Raw genomic sequence first — 15,684 nt, forward strand, 5'->3', positions numbered from 1 at the left:
AGCCGAGTAGATGTTGAAAACTTCAGTTAAGAAAAATAAGTAAGCTAACCAACAACACTGGCATGAGAACAAATAGATGGAAATTCAGTGAAAGACATTTAGACTGGGTTTAGAGGGTCTCTGGAACTCCCTGGAGTTTGGAGGAAGGGACAGGAGTGAACCTAACTAGTTCACAGTATTTAAAAGTTTGTTGAGGATCCGCAAGCAATCCAATAATACAATTCCTTTTAAAACCAGCAGGTTAGTGCCAGTCCTGATTCTGTATGATTTTACCCTTGGAAATTCATATGGGACTGAGGCATAGTTGTGGATGTTAGTGCACAGTTAATTTAAACAAGGATTTTACTGTATGAGTGAATGCTTTTCTGTACAAAGTCCCATGTTTATGGAAACTTAAGGTGTTGCATTGTCACAAGCATTACGGAAGCAATTGGAGATGCTGCTAAATAAAGCCCAGGTATTAAGAAGTCATGAGCTGGGTCCCTTTTGAGACAAATCTTAAGTAATCAAATTGATTTGACAAAATAAATTTGGGGTTTGATTTGTAGCCTTAGGCCAATATTGCATTTTTCAAACTCTTCCTCAGCCAAGAGGAGTAGAAACTGCTTTCAAATGGAAACTGGGAATCTCTCCACCTAGGGGTTCTCCAGAAGCTGTGTCTAAGAAAATAACATATTGTGAGGCTAATAAGAATCACGAGTGTTGGCAATGTGGGGTTAGGCATATAGAAACATGCGGTTAACTGTCTGAGTCTCTGCCCAGTCTCAGATGACACATGCACCCATTTGCCTGTGGCTGCTGTGTGCTATTTTTTTATTTTATTTGGGGTTTTTTTAGTTCCATTAAAGTGTTGTCACCCTGTAAGGATACACAGTTTTCTGTAATGGACAGCTTATTGCAGCTTTTCATCTTCTATTTGCTATTTTCTGTAGTGGCTAACACTGCTTTTCTTGGCAGTACCTGGAATAATTTCTGTAAGTGCAGTTGTTGGAGACGATTTGCAGCAGGTGGCACGGTGCCTGAATGTGACACAGCCCAGTTTCTTTATTGTCATTTCAAGGGCTTTATTCTCTCCTCAATGTCTTACAAAGGAATATTATTTATAAACCATAAAGAAGCAAATACTTCTTGGAGTTCATGTAAAATGTTATTAGTCATTGTATGTTAAAACTCTTCAAAGAGCAATGTTCTTCTGAAATAGTGAGTACAGAATTTTTTTTTTAACAGTTTTTCTTTTCTAACCAAATACCCTTAATGAAAGGGTATTCAATTCTTTAAAAAGCCATTTAAAAACTGTCCTAAGGAAGGATTTTCCAACACTAGGGCTGTGCAATTTGTCTTACCAGAATGACAGTAAATCGTATGGCACATCACTACCATGGCAAAATGAAGAGCCTGGTATCACTGTGGGGATTTGTATCTGTTACACCTGTCTACATAGTTTACCAAAGGTTTTAGGACTAGTATAAGTTTTCTTATGCCCGGTTGGGGTAGTTTAGAAGTCATAATGGCAGACTACAGCAGTTCTCTATTTTTAGTAATTGGAGAGAAAAATCTCACTTTGTTTACCCACAAGGAGGAACACTTCATCAAAAAAAGTCTCTGTAGACATTATCTACTTTAGACCATTGTGACACCTACATTTTACAATTAAAATTTGTGTATTTAATGAACATATTTAAAGAAATATTTTGTTTCATCTAAATGGGCATTTTTGCTGTTTTGAAAAGACAAGGTATGAAACTAAATAGTCTACTGCTCATATTAGTGTATTTTAAGCCATATAAGATCCAGAGATCAGTGCAGTAACAACAATAGGGCAGTCATGCAGAAGACTTCTAGGTGGAGTGTACCATACAATACTGTATTTGATGAAATATGTTTTAATATTTATGGAGAATCATTTGATATAGATTATTTCAAATGTAATTGGTAGGAGAGCATTTTGAAGGCAGTCTCCAGTCAGTAATTTAATGCAAAAATGTGTCACAGTCAGTTCCAAACAAGTTTCAGATTGTTAGGTTTGGCTTTGTGAGTTTCTTGGGGTTATTTCTTATTTCATTCTTGTGGAAAATACTTTCTTTGGTATCTCTGTTAGACTCTCTTGCAGTAAATTGGTTACATCTTGGCTTTATTTGATTTGTAGCAGAAACATCCACAGTTCTGTAAACCAGATGTTGCTTTCAGTTTTCAGAAGGAGTTCTCATTTGAAGATAAAGAAGAACTTGCAAACAGCACAAAGGATATTGATGCTAATCTCTTAGCAGTACTTCCAAAAGGTAGGTACAGGAGACATATTATGAACACAAGTGGTAATTTAACAGCATGTGAAGTTTAATCTGTGCAAGTGCAAGGCACAGTTAAAATCACTTAGGCACAGATGTTTTGTAAATGAGTTTTCTTTTCCCTGTGAAGTATGTGTAGGGGATGAAACAGGGGATGAACCACAATACTCTTTTACAAGGCTTTGTTACATCCCTGCTTCATAAAGTTCACCTTTTTTTACCTAGTTTTCAATAGGTTAAGCAGTAGCTGAAATTCAAAACTTCAGTGAGATATCTTTGTACAGTTAGATTAATACTGAATTCAAAGGTATTAACTTGGCTTGTAGTCATAGCTCTTTCCAGTCCCCTTTGGTGATTGGTAGAATCACTGTGCTTGCACAACCAACTGACTACACACTGAATTTTAGTCTTGCATGCTAAAGAACCTGCACTACATATGGGTTTGGGGATTTTTATATTTTTTTTTAAACTTCTGTCTTAGCCTGAATAACTTACAAAGAAAACAGCAGTTCCATCTTTACCTTTTGACGCAGTTGAGGTAGAGCCGAGAATTAATTCTCTTGAATTATTCAGAGGAAATCACAATCTGCTTGGAAGTAGTTCTTGACCAGTAAAGGGTGACATTTGGCTGAAGAACTACGTGTAACTGGCATAAAGATGTTCCCTTCACTCAGGGATGTTGTGGATCTCAGAACTTCGATTAAAATTGTATGTGTGTTCTGATGGTATTTACCCTTTTCAGACAAACTACAAGGCTAATAGGTGCAATAATCCCAACGTAAAGGAACTGGGTTGCTCTTTTAATGTCGTTTGTTGCAGAGTTCCTTTAGAAAGGAGCCCTTCTTCCAGCATAACATTTAAGTGATATTTAAGTGATGTGCTTGCTTTTATGATGTAATTATTGCAGATGTTCAGAAAGACGTCATTGACACAATGATGTAATAGAGTGATATGCATTTGTACAATACAGACTTCCAGAGAGCTCTAGTCAGTAAGAATATGTAGTCCCTTGTTATTCCATATACTTAGCCTTACAATCATGCTGGCCAACAAGTTAATTGTGAGAGCCTTCAGTTGAGAAACCTTCTCTGTAAGTTGCTTCTCAGTGAACTAATTTCTATTCCAAGATGTGTCTATTTCCTAAGAAATTATTCTCATAATAAAGGCATCAGATTTGGTGAGTGCCAGACTTAAGAAAAAGTTAGCAGTGGGAGCTATGGTTATATTCTGAGGGGAATACTTGACGCCAAATACTTTCTGAAAATCCAGGTTATTTTCCCATCTAGGGCCTAACTTTGATCCAGATTTGTACATGTTGGAAAATCAGAGGAATATATTTAATTTTCAACTGATACAGACCTAACTGAGGTTCAAAGAGTCTAGCTGAAGTCTCACACATTACTGCCTGCAGTTAAGCATTGAACATGTTAGTATGCATCTGCTAGCATAAACAGTAGATAAATGCTTCTCCAGCCTGGTTTGTAGACCATCATCTTTCCAGGTGAGGAGAGGAGGAGGTAGGAACGAGGCTGGTAGGCTTCACTTTTGTGTTAAATTTTCCTCAGAATGAAAAATTGTATACCTGTGTTGCAATGGTTATTTACCATCTTTGAGAAATTAAGCCTCTGGCAGGTAAACTTTTGATCCATGTCTATTCAGGCTTCACAAATGTATGTGCTTACTCCTACTAGGGACTTTTAGAAGGCTTGATTTAGTTTTTACAGCTTCTGTATCTTAAAAATAAAACCACTGTCACATGCCTGCAACTTTATCCACATGTATCCCCTCTGCAGTTATCAAAGAGGGCTTTCAGCAAAAACATATTTATATTCTGTAACAAATGTTTCTGAAAGATTTCTGAATTCTGTAAGAAATCATTCACCTTAATTTAAGGAATTTGTTAAACATTTTTATAAGGTGCACTCCAAATGTACTTTTTGGGTTTTATTCTGGGACGAGACATGGAACAATACTCCTTTTGCTAAATACTTGTGTTATAAGGTAAATTCTGCTCAGAAGGTCTACAGTTACCAAAATTAAGATGCCTCTTGACAGCCTGCCTTAGAGGGTATGCTACCATAGCATCCTGCCCAACATCCTAAATTAAAGCTGTTTCCTGAACTGTGGCTGTTCTTCCTGTTGCCCTTAAATATACTGACCGACAGTGCTTACAAAGTCTGTTGGCATGAAGTAACTTAGATAAGCAGCTTTTACTGTGAAATTAGTTATTTTAGGCTTCTTAGTCTTTTCTTGTGTGCTGAATCAGATCTTTGTGCTACCTTTTAGGTAGAAGTGTTGTTATTCTTTAACACTGTCATGGGTGTCTGAAATGGTGTAGTTTCTGATGGTCATGTGGAAAAACATCCCATGAACAGATGGGAAATTGGCACCAACATATTCAAATTGCAAACTAAAAAAGAGAAACCTGATCACCTAAGCTTGCAAGGGCCAACCAGTGTCCTTGGGAGTGAAATTTCTCCAACTGGCTTTAATGTTTTGAAGTCAAATGTTTTATTCAGCAAAAAGAAATCACTAGAGTAGATGACTTCCTGCATTTTATCTTCTTTTTTTGCTTTTTTGTGCTTCTTTTCCCCACCTCCCCAGAAGAAGAATATTGCTGAAACTGCTTTCACAAAAAAGCTCTGCAGATGTTGGCCAACCTAGCTGAAACTACTGTCTGGAATCTCAAGTGTGGAAAAAGTGTAAGGCAGCATAGAGTAGTCCAATGCTATTTTTGTCCCATCTTGTTTAGGAAGGTGTTGGAGAGATGCATCATGAGGCCAGTGCTCTTTTTAGGACTGCAAAGCAGTAGTAGAATCTCTGGAACTTCAGCTAACACATAGCAAGAGGGTGTTGAGCTAATGTTGCTGGGAGTTCTTTGGATGTTCCACATTTCTTGTATGCAGATGACTTATAGTCAAGTTTCTTCTTCTTCTTTTTTTTTGGGGGGGGGCGGGCGGGGAGGAGGAAGACTTTAGTATATGAAGCTATGCTTTAGAGATTTACAAAAGCTGTGTAAAAGACCTGTTCTCTGATGATGGTTTTAGGGACTGTATAAATTGGTGAGTAGGGAAGAAAAATTATGAGGATTTGGATGGAATGTGGTTTTATTAACTGTGAGCTGTGGAGGCCTTTGACCTGTCTGAAGTGGCAGAACAATTATGGGGTTTGTTTTGACCATTTTATGTATGTATAGCCAACAGATGGAACAGAAAAACTCTAATAGTCAGAGGAACAAACTGAAACAGCAGTAGATTTGGCAGAGGTGAGAGCAAAGTATTTATGGGAAATCATTTCCTTTGGTGTGAACATTAGACGAAGGTTGGTTTCATATGGATAAGTTCTCTGTTTAATACAGTTCCACTGCTAGCACAGCTTGAGTAGGCAGGGCAGCAGCAGGAACTGCTCATGCATTGAGAGAAAAGTCTATGAAAACACAATGTAAGGGTTCATCTTTGCTTTGGTGTTGGTTCAGGATACAAATTTTCCATTGCCCAAGTCCAGTTCCCATCCGTCTCCAGAGAGCTGTGCCTGGAGCTTGCTGACTTTAGGTGGCTATCTTGCACTGTCAACCTGGTCAACAGCATAGGCTTCAGTCTGCTTTGCCAGAGATGCTGAAACGAGGCATGGAAGAGGTGTCCCTTGGGTTAGCACTGTTAAGTAGCTGCATACTTAACTACTCTGCACTGCTAGTTGCATCAAATGTGTACATATTAGATTTTTTTTCATAGCGTGATCACAATCTGAGCTAACCTGGCTTGAGAAATTGAAGCAGATAGCTTGAGTCTGCTTTCTGTAAAAATGTAGACTAAATGAGTTGTTTTGGAGAGTGGTGCAGTTGATTTCTTTCCCCTGTTAATTGCACATTCTCAGTAGACACTCCTCTAGCCTCAGATGCTCTATTCATACCTTATTCATTTGCTTCGCTTGTAGCCGTGATCAGATCCAAGACATTTTACCTGGAGTCCTAGTGGCTTTTCAGCACGTAAGGTTGAGATGACAGCCAACATCAATAGTCTCTGTCTGTATCTATGAAGTATAAGCACTGATACTGACTACAGCAAACTTCCTGGATAGTGTCAGCTAAGCTGAACCCCTGACTTAGCTATGCATGTAAGCTCTTGCAGTAGAGGAAAGGGAGAGAAGGTGCATCTGACCTTTAAAAGGGTGATGTTTCAATAATGTTTATCTTCTAAGCATCTAGAGCAATGAGGTCTGGTAGGGAAAAAAGCTGATAGATTTACTTCTGCAGTGGTGTGGAACAGTGTCTACTAGACACTCCTGACTCATCAGGCATTTCTGATGGCAATCTAGGGCTGATTTAGCAGGCTGTAGACTTTAGCTTGCTTTAACTTTTGATCCCTGGGTCAACAGGATCAGAACCCCAGAGGTGCGTTGCATCAGAATAGGCGCACACAGCTTTTAGCACTACATCTTTGCCAAGGCAATGATGGAGGGGGGGGGGGCAGGCGGTGCTAGGCACACACACACGCCTCTCCCAGTCCACTGCATCCTTTGACAGCCTGTATGGTTTCTCTCCCTGGTGGTAAGAAGTCACACCACACTTGTTTATGTAGCACTCACTGCTCCAGTGTGGTTTGCAAACATCACTGGTAACTGCACATATGTGTGTGTGTATATATATATATACACATATATATGTAGGGATTACTTCATCTATCATGCCTCCTCTTGGTTCACTACTATTTTGTGAACTGTGACAGCTGCCTACTAGCACATAACCACCAGACAGTTTAGGGGGAGAGAAAGAAAATACGTCCAATTAAAACTACAAGGGAATATTAGCAAAGTAGAAAGTGATTAACCATACTAGAATATCATGAGGGTACACGGTAATTTTCACTCCAATCATGAGTCAGTGAAATTCTTGGGATTTGCTCAATATAGTGGAGTGGAGGAAAGTGAGGAATAGGGGACACTGTTTCTCTTTAAACATAGTCAGTCCCCAACCTTTGTGTAGATAGGATAAGCAGTAATTCCGTACTACCCGGTTTTGAAACAGGTTACTGTAGTGTGTAAGCTTGACCTCAGCTAATCAAAATACAACTTGCCCAGTTTATACTAGATCTTGAAAACTGCTAGGATGGCATAGCAGATTCTAGCTTAGCCTGGAAGTACCTGGAGGGGGAGGACACCTTGGTGTTTACGCCTATATGCCTAATGCACCTTTGATAACGCAAGCTTAATAAACTAGGAAAACGAGGAAAATGCTTGTTCCCCAATAAAAGCTATTTCAAACTTCTTAACTTTGTTCCTTCTTATCCTAAAGCATTTAGCAAGTTTCTGTGAGTTTCTGAAACCTAGTAGTTTATAAACTGTATAATCTTTTGTTGTCTCAGTTTCAGAATTAAGAAAACTGTTTGAACCAAACAACCAAGATTTTTTGGAAATGAAAAGGTAAAAAAAAAAAAAAAAAGTCTTTGGCCTGTAAAACAAAACACACAGCTTGTTTTGTTACCTCCTCTTAGAAACTCTCCCCTCAAATCTTCAAAGATGCCTGATTTCACATTTTTCACATCTTTTTCAGAAAAGAGAGAATAGCTAGACGGTTAGAGGGAATTGAAAATGATACACAACCTATGCTTCTACAAAACTGTCCAGGATCAGTCACACACCGTTTACTAGAGGAAGATACACCAAGATATATGCGTGCAACTGATCCATACAGTCCCCACTTAGGTAAGTAGTATGTATCAATCTTGCGTTGCTGAATTACTTCATGTTTACTACCCTGTCATTTGTGCAGTACATGGAGAGGAGTTTTATAGAAGAGCTGTGGTCGGCGTTTTTTTTTTTTTTAACTTGCCTTTTAATTTTCTAGTTGTCCTATTTGAAAAAGGTTGATTATCCATATTGTTTTAAAACAACAATAATTTGATATGAGACTTTTAAAGAATTATAACTAATACACATTTCTTAATCATTTGTATGTGCTTTTGGAGACATAAGTGCAAAAATGTAATGTGTCTGTGCCATCACTAGTACACTTCGATTTGTAAGAAAATGGGAAGCTTTTAGTTCACTCGATGTGAATGGTGGGTAGGGTACTTGGAGTTTTGGGATGGACTTGCTCATATATGTTGTACTTTTGACAGGAAGATCAAATGAAGAGGAGGAAACTTCAGATTCTTCTGTAGAAAAACAACCCAGATCATCCAGATACCGAGCAGAAATCACAGGAGGTAATACAGAGCCCTTGTATAGTACAGGAAGCATGGATGTCCAGGAACTAGAGTCAAAAGCAGAAAGAATAGCTAGGTACAAGGCAGAGAGGCGGCGCCAGCTGGCAGAAAAGTATGGATTATCTCTTGATTCTGATTTGGATTCTGACTACTCATCCAGATATACACGGGCAAGGAAAGATCCTGACAGCATGGAAAGAAAGGGAGTGAAAAGTGAAAGGCAAAATGATGAAAACAAGGACAGTGGCTCCCTGTATTTGTCCAGAACTGAGACAAAGGAGTCAAAGAGTGTGATTTCTGAATCCAAAGAGTACTCCAGCCATGAAAAGGAAGGTGTTCCAGATAAAGAAGACCTCTCAAATGATAAGAGTGATAGAAAAGCAGATGATGACAGTGCCATTAGACAGGCTTCTGACCCTTCAACAACCTTGGATAGTTCTGTCTCACTTTCTGGACGAGAATCTTCCTCCTGTAATGAAGTGCCAATATCACCAAAGCAAATCCCCAGAGAGTCCCTTTCTTCACCAAAGCGGGCAGCCTCACCAATCCATTTGCAGAATGACCAGCCCTTGCACAGTAACATCAGACAAAAGTAAGCATGATTTTTATTTTTTTGTTTATACAGTAGATTCCTTTATCTTAATCACTTTCTTCAGCAATGTCTAGAGTATTTATGAGAATGTATTTATTACTCTTGAAGAAAGTATTTAGTGGGTTTGGATGTCTCAGACTGGATTGGTTGGGTTTATTGAATCACAGTGTGTTTCTGATACAAGGAAGTGGCTGTCTATTTCTATGATTAGATATGTCCTTGGTTTCACTTTATATTTATAGAATTTATGCTAAAATTAGGCCCTTTTGGCAGAGGAGTGGAATAACTGATGATTAAGATATTTACACAAACAAGAAATTGAAGCAGTTATGGTTCTAAACCTTCTCGGGTTTGGTTTTTTTCATAACCTGTTAGAGCAAGCCTTTAACTTTTTTCCTCCATATCCTGTAATTGTTTGGGAGTTTCCAAGTACAGATTGTTTCTCAGTGAAGATTTGAATAGCTTCATGATGGCTTCTGCCAAAACAAAACAGGTCTCAGAGTTAAAAGCTGAAAAGTGTCTTGGGTCAGTTGAAATAATAGTTGATTTGTTTTTCTGCCATGAAAGTGTAAAAACCCTTTTGAACTGTGATAGTTAATCTTTCAGGTAATATCGGGTTATGTGTGTGAAGGGGCATAGGGGAGAGTTAAAATTCCATGCTGAATTTGGAAAAGCTAGCCTCCCTCATTGTATGCTGAATTACTTCAGATCTGACAATTCTATTCCAGTAACAGGGTAACCAGATTCTTCCAGAAGGAAATAAAAAATAGTTTTCACTAATTTCACCTTGTACTTTTACACTGTAGTGCAAAAACAGACTGTCAAAGTGTTATCATGACTGAAAACAACATGTGACTTAAGTATTTTTTAAAAGGATGATTTTCTCTAAATGTGACTCTCTAATTTCTAGGTAGATGGATAGATGGAAAATAGTAACTGTAAAAACTTAAATTAAAATTTGCCAGCTAAAAATGATGTAAATTATAATGAGAACTTAATTGTAAACACATCTGCATCATGCTGAGCAGTGCTGACTCTTTCTAAAAAAACTGAAATGAACTGGCATAAACTGAACCGTTTATACATTTTGGCATTTTTTGCAGTAGGTTCAGAACCAACCTACCTTGACCAGACTTCTTTATCCTTCCCATCAAAATCACAAAACTTGATTCTTATTTGTGGTGGCCTTTCTTATTAATTCTCATAAGGATACCTTAAAGTTTGAATGAGGAAGCAATCTTCCACGTCAAAGGTTAACCACCTGGTGGATTGATTAAGTCATCTATTTACAGTGCCTGTAAACTGCTTAGATGTACTTAGCCTTCTTTTTTGTTTCACTTTATTGCATAGGACACACCAGTAGTAGTCTCTTAATTTTTTTTTTTTTCATAGCTTTTCATTATTCAGGTGACTCCTAATCCTGTTTACCTTCTTTTGCATGGATACGTGACTATATGAGCTATCATTGGACTCTCCCAGTTAAGCCAAAATTTTAAAGGAATATTGTCATTTCAAAAAAGCAATCAGAGGGAAAGTAAGTCAACATACTTAGGAAGTACTGTCTTATATTTAGTTTATGTTTTAAGCTTACCATTCTGCTACTAAAGTAAGGAAAATAGTCATCGCAGGGTCATCCATACAACTGAGACCAGAGTTGTACTGAAACTCCTTGAACTGACTACGTTATTCCAGGCTCCAAAAGACTTGTTTCTGAAGCAGTCTCAACTCAGATACTACAAGCTATTATCCCTTATGTTCAAATGGTCAATTTGAAATAAATCTCTTGACTAATCCAATTACTGATAGGAAGGAATATTGGAGCAACGGACCTTTGGCAGGTTGTTTTCTTTGTTTTATAAGGTGAAGGAAGGGACAAAGTTTTCAGCCTTAAGAAAGCAAAGAGAATAGCCCATCAAACTTTATAGCCAAGAGTGTGTCTACTGCAGTGTAAAAAGGGGGTTTATTTTCTTTACTCTCATAAAGCAATCCTAGTCCCTGTTTCTGTGAGAGGAAACCATTGAAATACTGAACAATGAAATGCCTTCTAGGTTGTTACCTCTTCCAACTCAGGAGAAGCTGTGCTGCACACTGCATTGGTGGGATGGCAGTTGCCCTGGTGAAACAGCATGCTGGCTATAGAGAGACACCTGAATCTGCTCATTCACAGATTAGCCTTTAATGTGGAGAAATCTGGTCTCCTTATAAAGCTCACTTTTCTTTAGCTAACAAGTGTGTTTCTTCTAATGCAGGTCTATAAACCAGTTACAAGTTCAGACTGAGCAGGCTGAAGGCATTATCAAATCATTCACAAACTCCAGCTGTTTCTTTTTAAAGTTGTCTGTTCTGGCATTACCTATTTTTTAATAATAAAAGATGCTGCAGAAGTTGGACAGAAGAGAAATAATTAAGGAAACAGTGTTTTTAATGGGGGCATACTTTTTCATTTGTTAATTTATATGTCCCTATGAGATCTAATGCTGTGTGAAACACTAAGGGATCCACTGTGTTTGGCAAGCACTGGACACAGGCCCCTTCTGCAAAGTTTTGCTTTTTTTGAGACTTAGTTGTTCTCCGTTTCCAGATAATGAAATGGTAAGATCCATTTTCAGGTGAGTTCTGATGTTTAGGACAGTTCCAGAGTTTAAGCTCCATCCCATTTGTGGTATAGTTGTTTTTACTTCTCTGCTCTGCAGTAGTGCCATACTAACAAATGAGAGACTGGGGCAAAAGCAGCAGGAATAAGTCATAACTTAATATAAATTACTGACTGCATTATCACTGATTTCAGATTCTTCCTGGAGGAGGCTTGCATCAGTATTTGTGTGAAACAGGTTTCCCACAATTACTGTCTGTCTTATCTTTTGAAGGAAATCATCTGCACCCACCAAGATGCGGTGCAGCTCTTACAGCAGCTAGAGTTTAAACTTGGGATTTGGTCTCTTGTTTGGATACGTGTGTAGGCAGTAGGTGGTTTTTTAAAGGCCAAGTTGCCAAGAGCCCATTCTTCCTTTTAATACCCCTGACAAGTTCCAGTGCCAGTGCATACTCACTGGTGTGATATTCAGAGATTTAAGGATAACCTCTCAAACTCTTTTCCCTGTTTGAGTGGTCAGGAAGTCATTGCCTATTTCCATGCAGTCTGTTTAAAGTTACTGTGTGGTAATCTCCTATAAGGCCAATTGCACAAGCAAAATAAGGGCTAACGCCAACTTTCCAGGTGGCTGCCATTTTGAAGTCAGTTCCACATTATATAGGTTGCAAAAATGTTTTTGTTAAATTTAAATTTGCTGAGTTCAAATTGGAAAATAAATGCAGCTTGCTTTGGAATACATATGAAAGCTTTGTGCCTTCAATCCTAAGAAGATTTAATAATTAATCCTATTATCCATCACTGAGAAGACAACAAAGTACTGAGAAGGTATCATTTGACATTGTCTACATTTGGCTGCTGAAGTGGCTGATTAAATTCAAAACATGGCTTGTGTTCTTCTGACTGCTCTCTTCAAAGGATGAATGATCAAGAACAAATAATTGTTCCTTGGGCCATGCCTACTATAAAAATGTGCCAAAGTGCACATTAAGAGACGAGAAGGAAGTTTGCTTGCATCAAAGCAATTCCAGCTACTGGGTCAGCTCCTGTGAAAGGTTTTTACCTCCTATTTGGTCAGTTCCTTTAGGAATTCAAAAACATTTGGAAAAACAAAAGGTGTTTCAACAATTGGAGTTTGACTCTGTTCTAAGCTTGATTTGGGTAAGGTGACAACTGTAGGTGAGTTCTCAAATTTAAACTTATTTGCAGTAAATGCACTGTTATCTTAAGAACAGTAGTTGATTTGACCTTTTTCAACTATATTTATTAAAAGACCAGATAAGAAAAATTGAAGTAGATGACCCAGAGCTTAATTTGGGATTTTCATCCCAAATAGCTCTACTGCAATGCGAGGAGTTTTTTCAGATGTAGCTATATGTAATGGAAAGCAGCCTGGCCACTTGTCACCTCCAGGGAGTTTGTCTGTAAACATTAGTGTGGCCTGGCAGTCTGTGCTTGAAAGGTTAAAAGTATTTGATGTGATCTGTAGATGAAGGTGGGCTTTAGGAAAGTATTTGAGAAACTGTATGTAGGTAGTCTGCAAACACCCTTTCTTGCAGGCTTTTAAAAGTTTGCAGTGCTCTTATTTCTTTTTACGCTTTCAACTCCAAAATGGAAGCAGAATAAAGTCAAGACAAGATCAAACTGAGGGTTACTTTGTTTTTTAAGCTTTTCCTTTCCTCTGTCACCCAGTGACACAGCACTGTGAGCTAACTGGGTTTGCATTTCTGAAGCTTTTGTGATAGAGGGCTACAAGAGGAGAGAGGGGTTCCAGATGCTCCTGAGAATTTCTTAGGAAGTATGATGTAGCCATCTGAATTTACAACTTCATTAAATTCATATTACAACTTCATTTTGGACCCAGCGGTCTTTACCACTTTAAATCACAAATTAAAGGAATGGTTTTAGCAACTTTTCCAGGTGTCCTTACATAAACTCTTCAAACTGACCTGCAGTGGCAAATGGCAAAAATAAGATTGTGTAGTTGCTTTCACTTCTCCAATTCTGGACAACGTACACTTGGTAAAGTTACATTTGCAGAATATTTAACATTCAGAACACTGTTTTTAGGTGTTTGTGGAATTAATATGATAGTTTGTTTCACAGTTTATCACTTTTCAATTTGATTAATGTGCTGTGCTTTTATTTTCATGAACAGTCCTATGCAATTGAGTAATTAGAAGACAAAAAAAAACAGTGGGGAGGGAAGATTGGGAGAAACAATGGGAGCGTGTGTTGAGATCTCAAAAAATTACCTGAAGTTCTGTTTTCTGTAGTAGTGCAGGGAAAGCAAAACCTGAATGGTTTCTTCAGAAAGATTCAGAAGGGGACACACCTTCACTTATCAGCTGGCCCTCCAGGTATCATAAAACGTAGCTGTGTGACTAACAATCAGACTACAAACCTCCCCTATCTTTCCCTTTACTCTGTCTTCATTTAACACTTTACCTTTCTAACTTGCTGCTGTTAAAGGAAAAATTAAAGTGTTGTTTCTTGCAGATAAACAGCTGTTGAAACTTTTCTGAAGCATCTGCTTTTATTGTAACTTATGACCAATTGGTATTTAGATGACAAAGTACAAAGGCCCCTAGCTTCTTCCACAGCTACTATCATTCTGGCTTCCACTAATTTTTATAACTTCTTATTTTATCCCTCTTTGTACTCTGCAAAACCAGCAGATTTTTATACCACACACCAATCCATCTTAGCATTGCCTACAGTTTAATTGCTTGAATTCCAAAGGAGATTGTACAAAGGAAGTAAAAAATTTATATTGAAAAGTAAAGCAAGATCTTGATCAGAGCTACAAGCAGCTGCTTTCTCCCGGTTTGGTAACATACAGTTAGCCTACCACGAGAAGCATTGCAGGAAGACTCTTTTCCATGTTCCTGATTAAAGTAATTCTTATAACCCAGTACTAACATCAGTGTGGATGTTCTGCAGAATGCTTGGTACATGTAGTTTAAAGATTCACTTTTTCAGACTGAACACACTTTCTGTGCTTAAGTAACTTTGAGAAGTTTCCCTGGTAAGTGCACCAATCCTCAGAGATAAGAAATACCAAAATATTAGAAAGGTTGGTGTTTCAGATAATTCGGGATACCCAGAGTTATTCTCTCAGATACTCATTTGCCTTTTTTTTCTAAACCTTGCTTTTTTTAATAATGTAAACTTCAAAAAGTCTGTTGGTAACAAGTCTGGAATTGGACATACTTTGAGCTGGGTTACTTTCAAATAAAGAGCTAGTATCCTATTGTACTTGAGTTTCTCTCCTTTCTCAGAATTAAAATCAATTTTTTTATACCCATCTGGGAGGGGAGAAAATACAGGGCTTTCATTTTTAATACTGTGTATGTGATATTTACAAACACTTGCCCTGTAAGCTGTCCAAACACTCGGTGTGGCTGTAAAACTGCTGGATAGCTTACCTGCAGTTGTAGTCATAAAGCAAAGGCTGCCTCTGGCTGCACGTGCTTGCCTTCCATTAGTGCAGTTGCATTAAGTGCCTAAAGGTAGAATACAACTCAGTTTTGCATGGATGTTACACAAGTCTAGAGGCGTTTCTAGAAAATACACTGAAGTAAGGTAACTTGTGGGGAACATTCCTGTAAATTTTGCATGTTAGAATGTAATGAAACATTTTATAACAAAATGCCTGTTTTGGTTGGGGTTGGGTTTGGGTTTTTGGTTTGTTTTTCTTTTTCTTTTTTTTTTTTTTAAATCCTTTTCTCCCCTGCAAGCCCTCTGAAGAGCAACAGCCATGCCATAGTTTCACTTTGGGCTTTAAGGCTTGTAGTTTCAACATTTTTTCTCACTTACTGAAACAAGTTACACTACATGTAACATTTTAGATATCTTATATGATACACAAAAGCACAAATAAAAAAGTCTCTGGCAAAACATCTGAAGGGCTAAGTGGGGAATAACAACATGTTTTTTCATCTCTTTCCCCAATGCAACAGCATCTTGATACCATGTAAGCTGCTCAGTGTTTAGACATCTTCAAAAATCTGA

At 38.0% G+C, this 15,684-nt stretch overlaps 1 protein-coding gene across 23 annotated transcripts in view; it reads left to right on the forward strand.

The window, feature by feature from the left end:
* Positions 1 to 15,684, forward strand: part of SVIL (supervillin) — a 143,546-nt gene that overhangs the window by 78,586 nt on the left and 49,276 nt on the right. For 12 of the 23 annotated variants that reach the window (XM_052805445.1, XM_052805338.1, XM_052805357.1 and 9 more), the window contains 5 exons: positions 2,188 to 2,279; positions 7,646 to 7,703; positions 7,834 to 7,985; positions 8,402 to 9,080; positions 13,947 to 14,030. In XM_052805445.1, coding sequence (XP_052661405.1) covers positions 7,696 to 7,703; positions 7,834 to 7,985; positions 8,402 to 9,080; positions 13,947 to 14,030 — 923 coding nt within the window. In that variant the 5' untranslated portion in view covers positions 2,188 to 2,279; positions 7,646 to 7,695. The remainder of the gene's footprint in view (positions 1 to 2,187; positions 2,280 to 7,645; positions 7,704 to 7,833; positions 7,986 to 8,401; positions 9,081 to 13,946; positions 14,031 to 15,684) is intronic. The other 11 variants (XM_052805347.1, XM_052805383.1, XM_052805509.1 and 8 more) reach the window with 3 other exon arrangements.

The sequence above is a fragment of the Harpia harpyja genome, chromosome 1 (genome assembly GCF_026419915.1).
Source record: "Harpia harpyja isolate bHarHar1 chromosome 1, bHarHar1 primary haplotype, whole genome shotgun sequence".
NCBI classification, from domain to species: Eukaryota; Metazoa; Chordata; class Aves; order Accipitriformes; family Accipitridae; genus Harpia; species Harpia harpyja.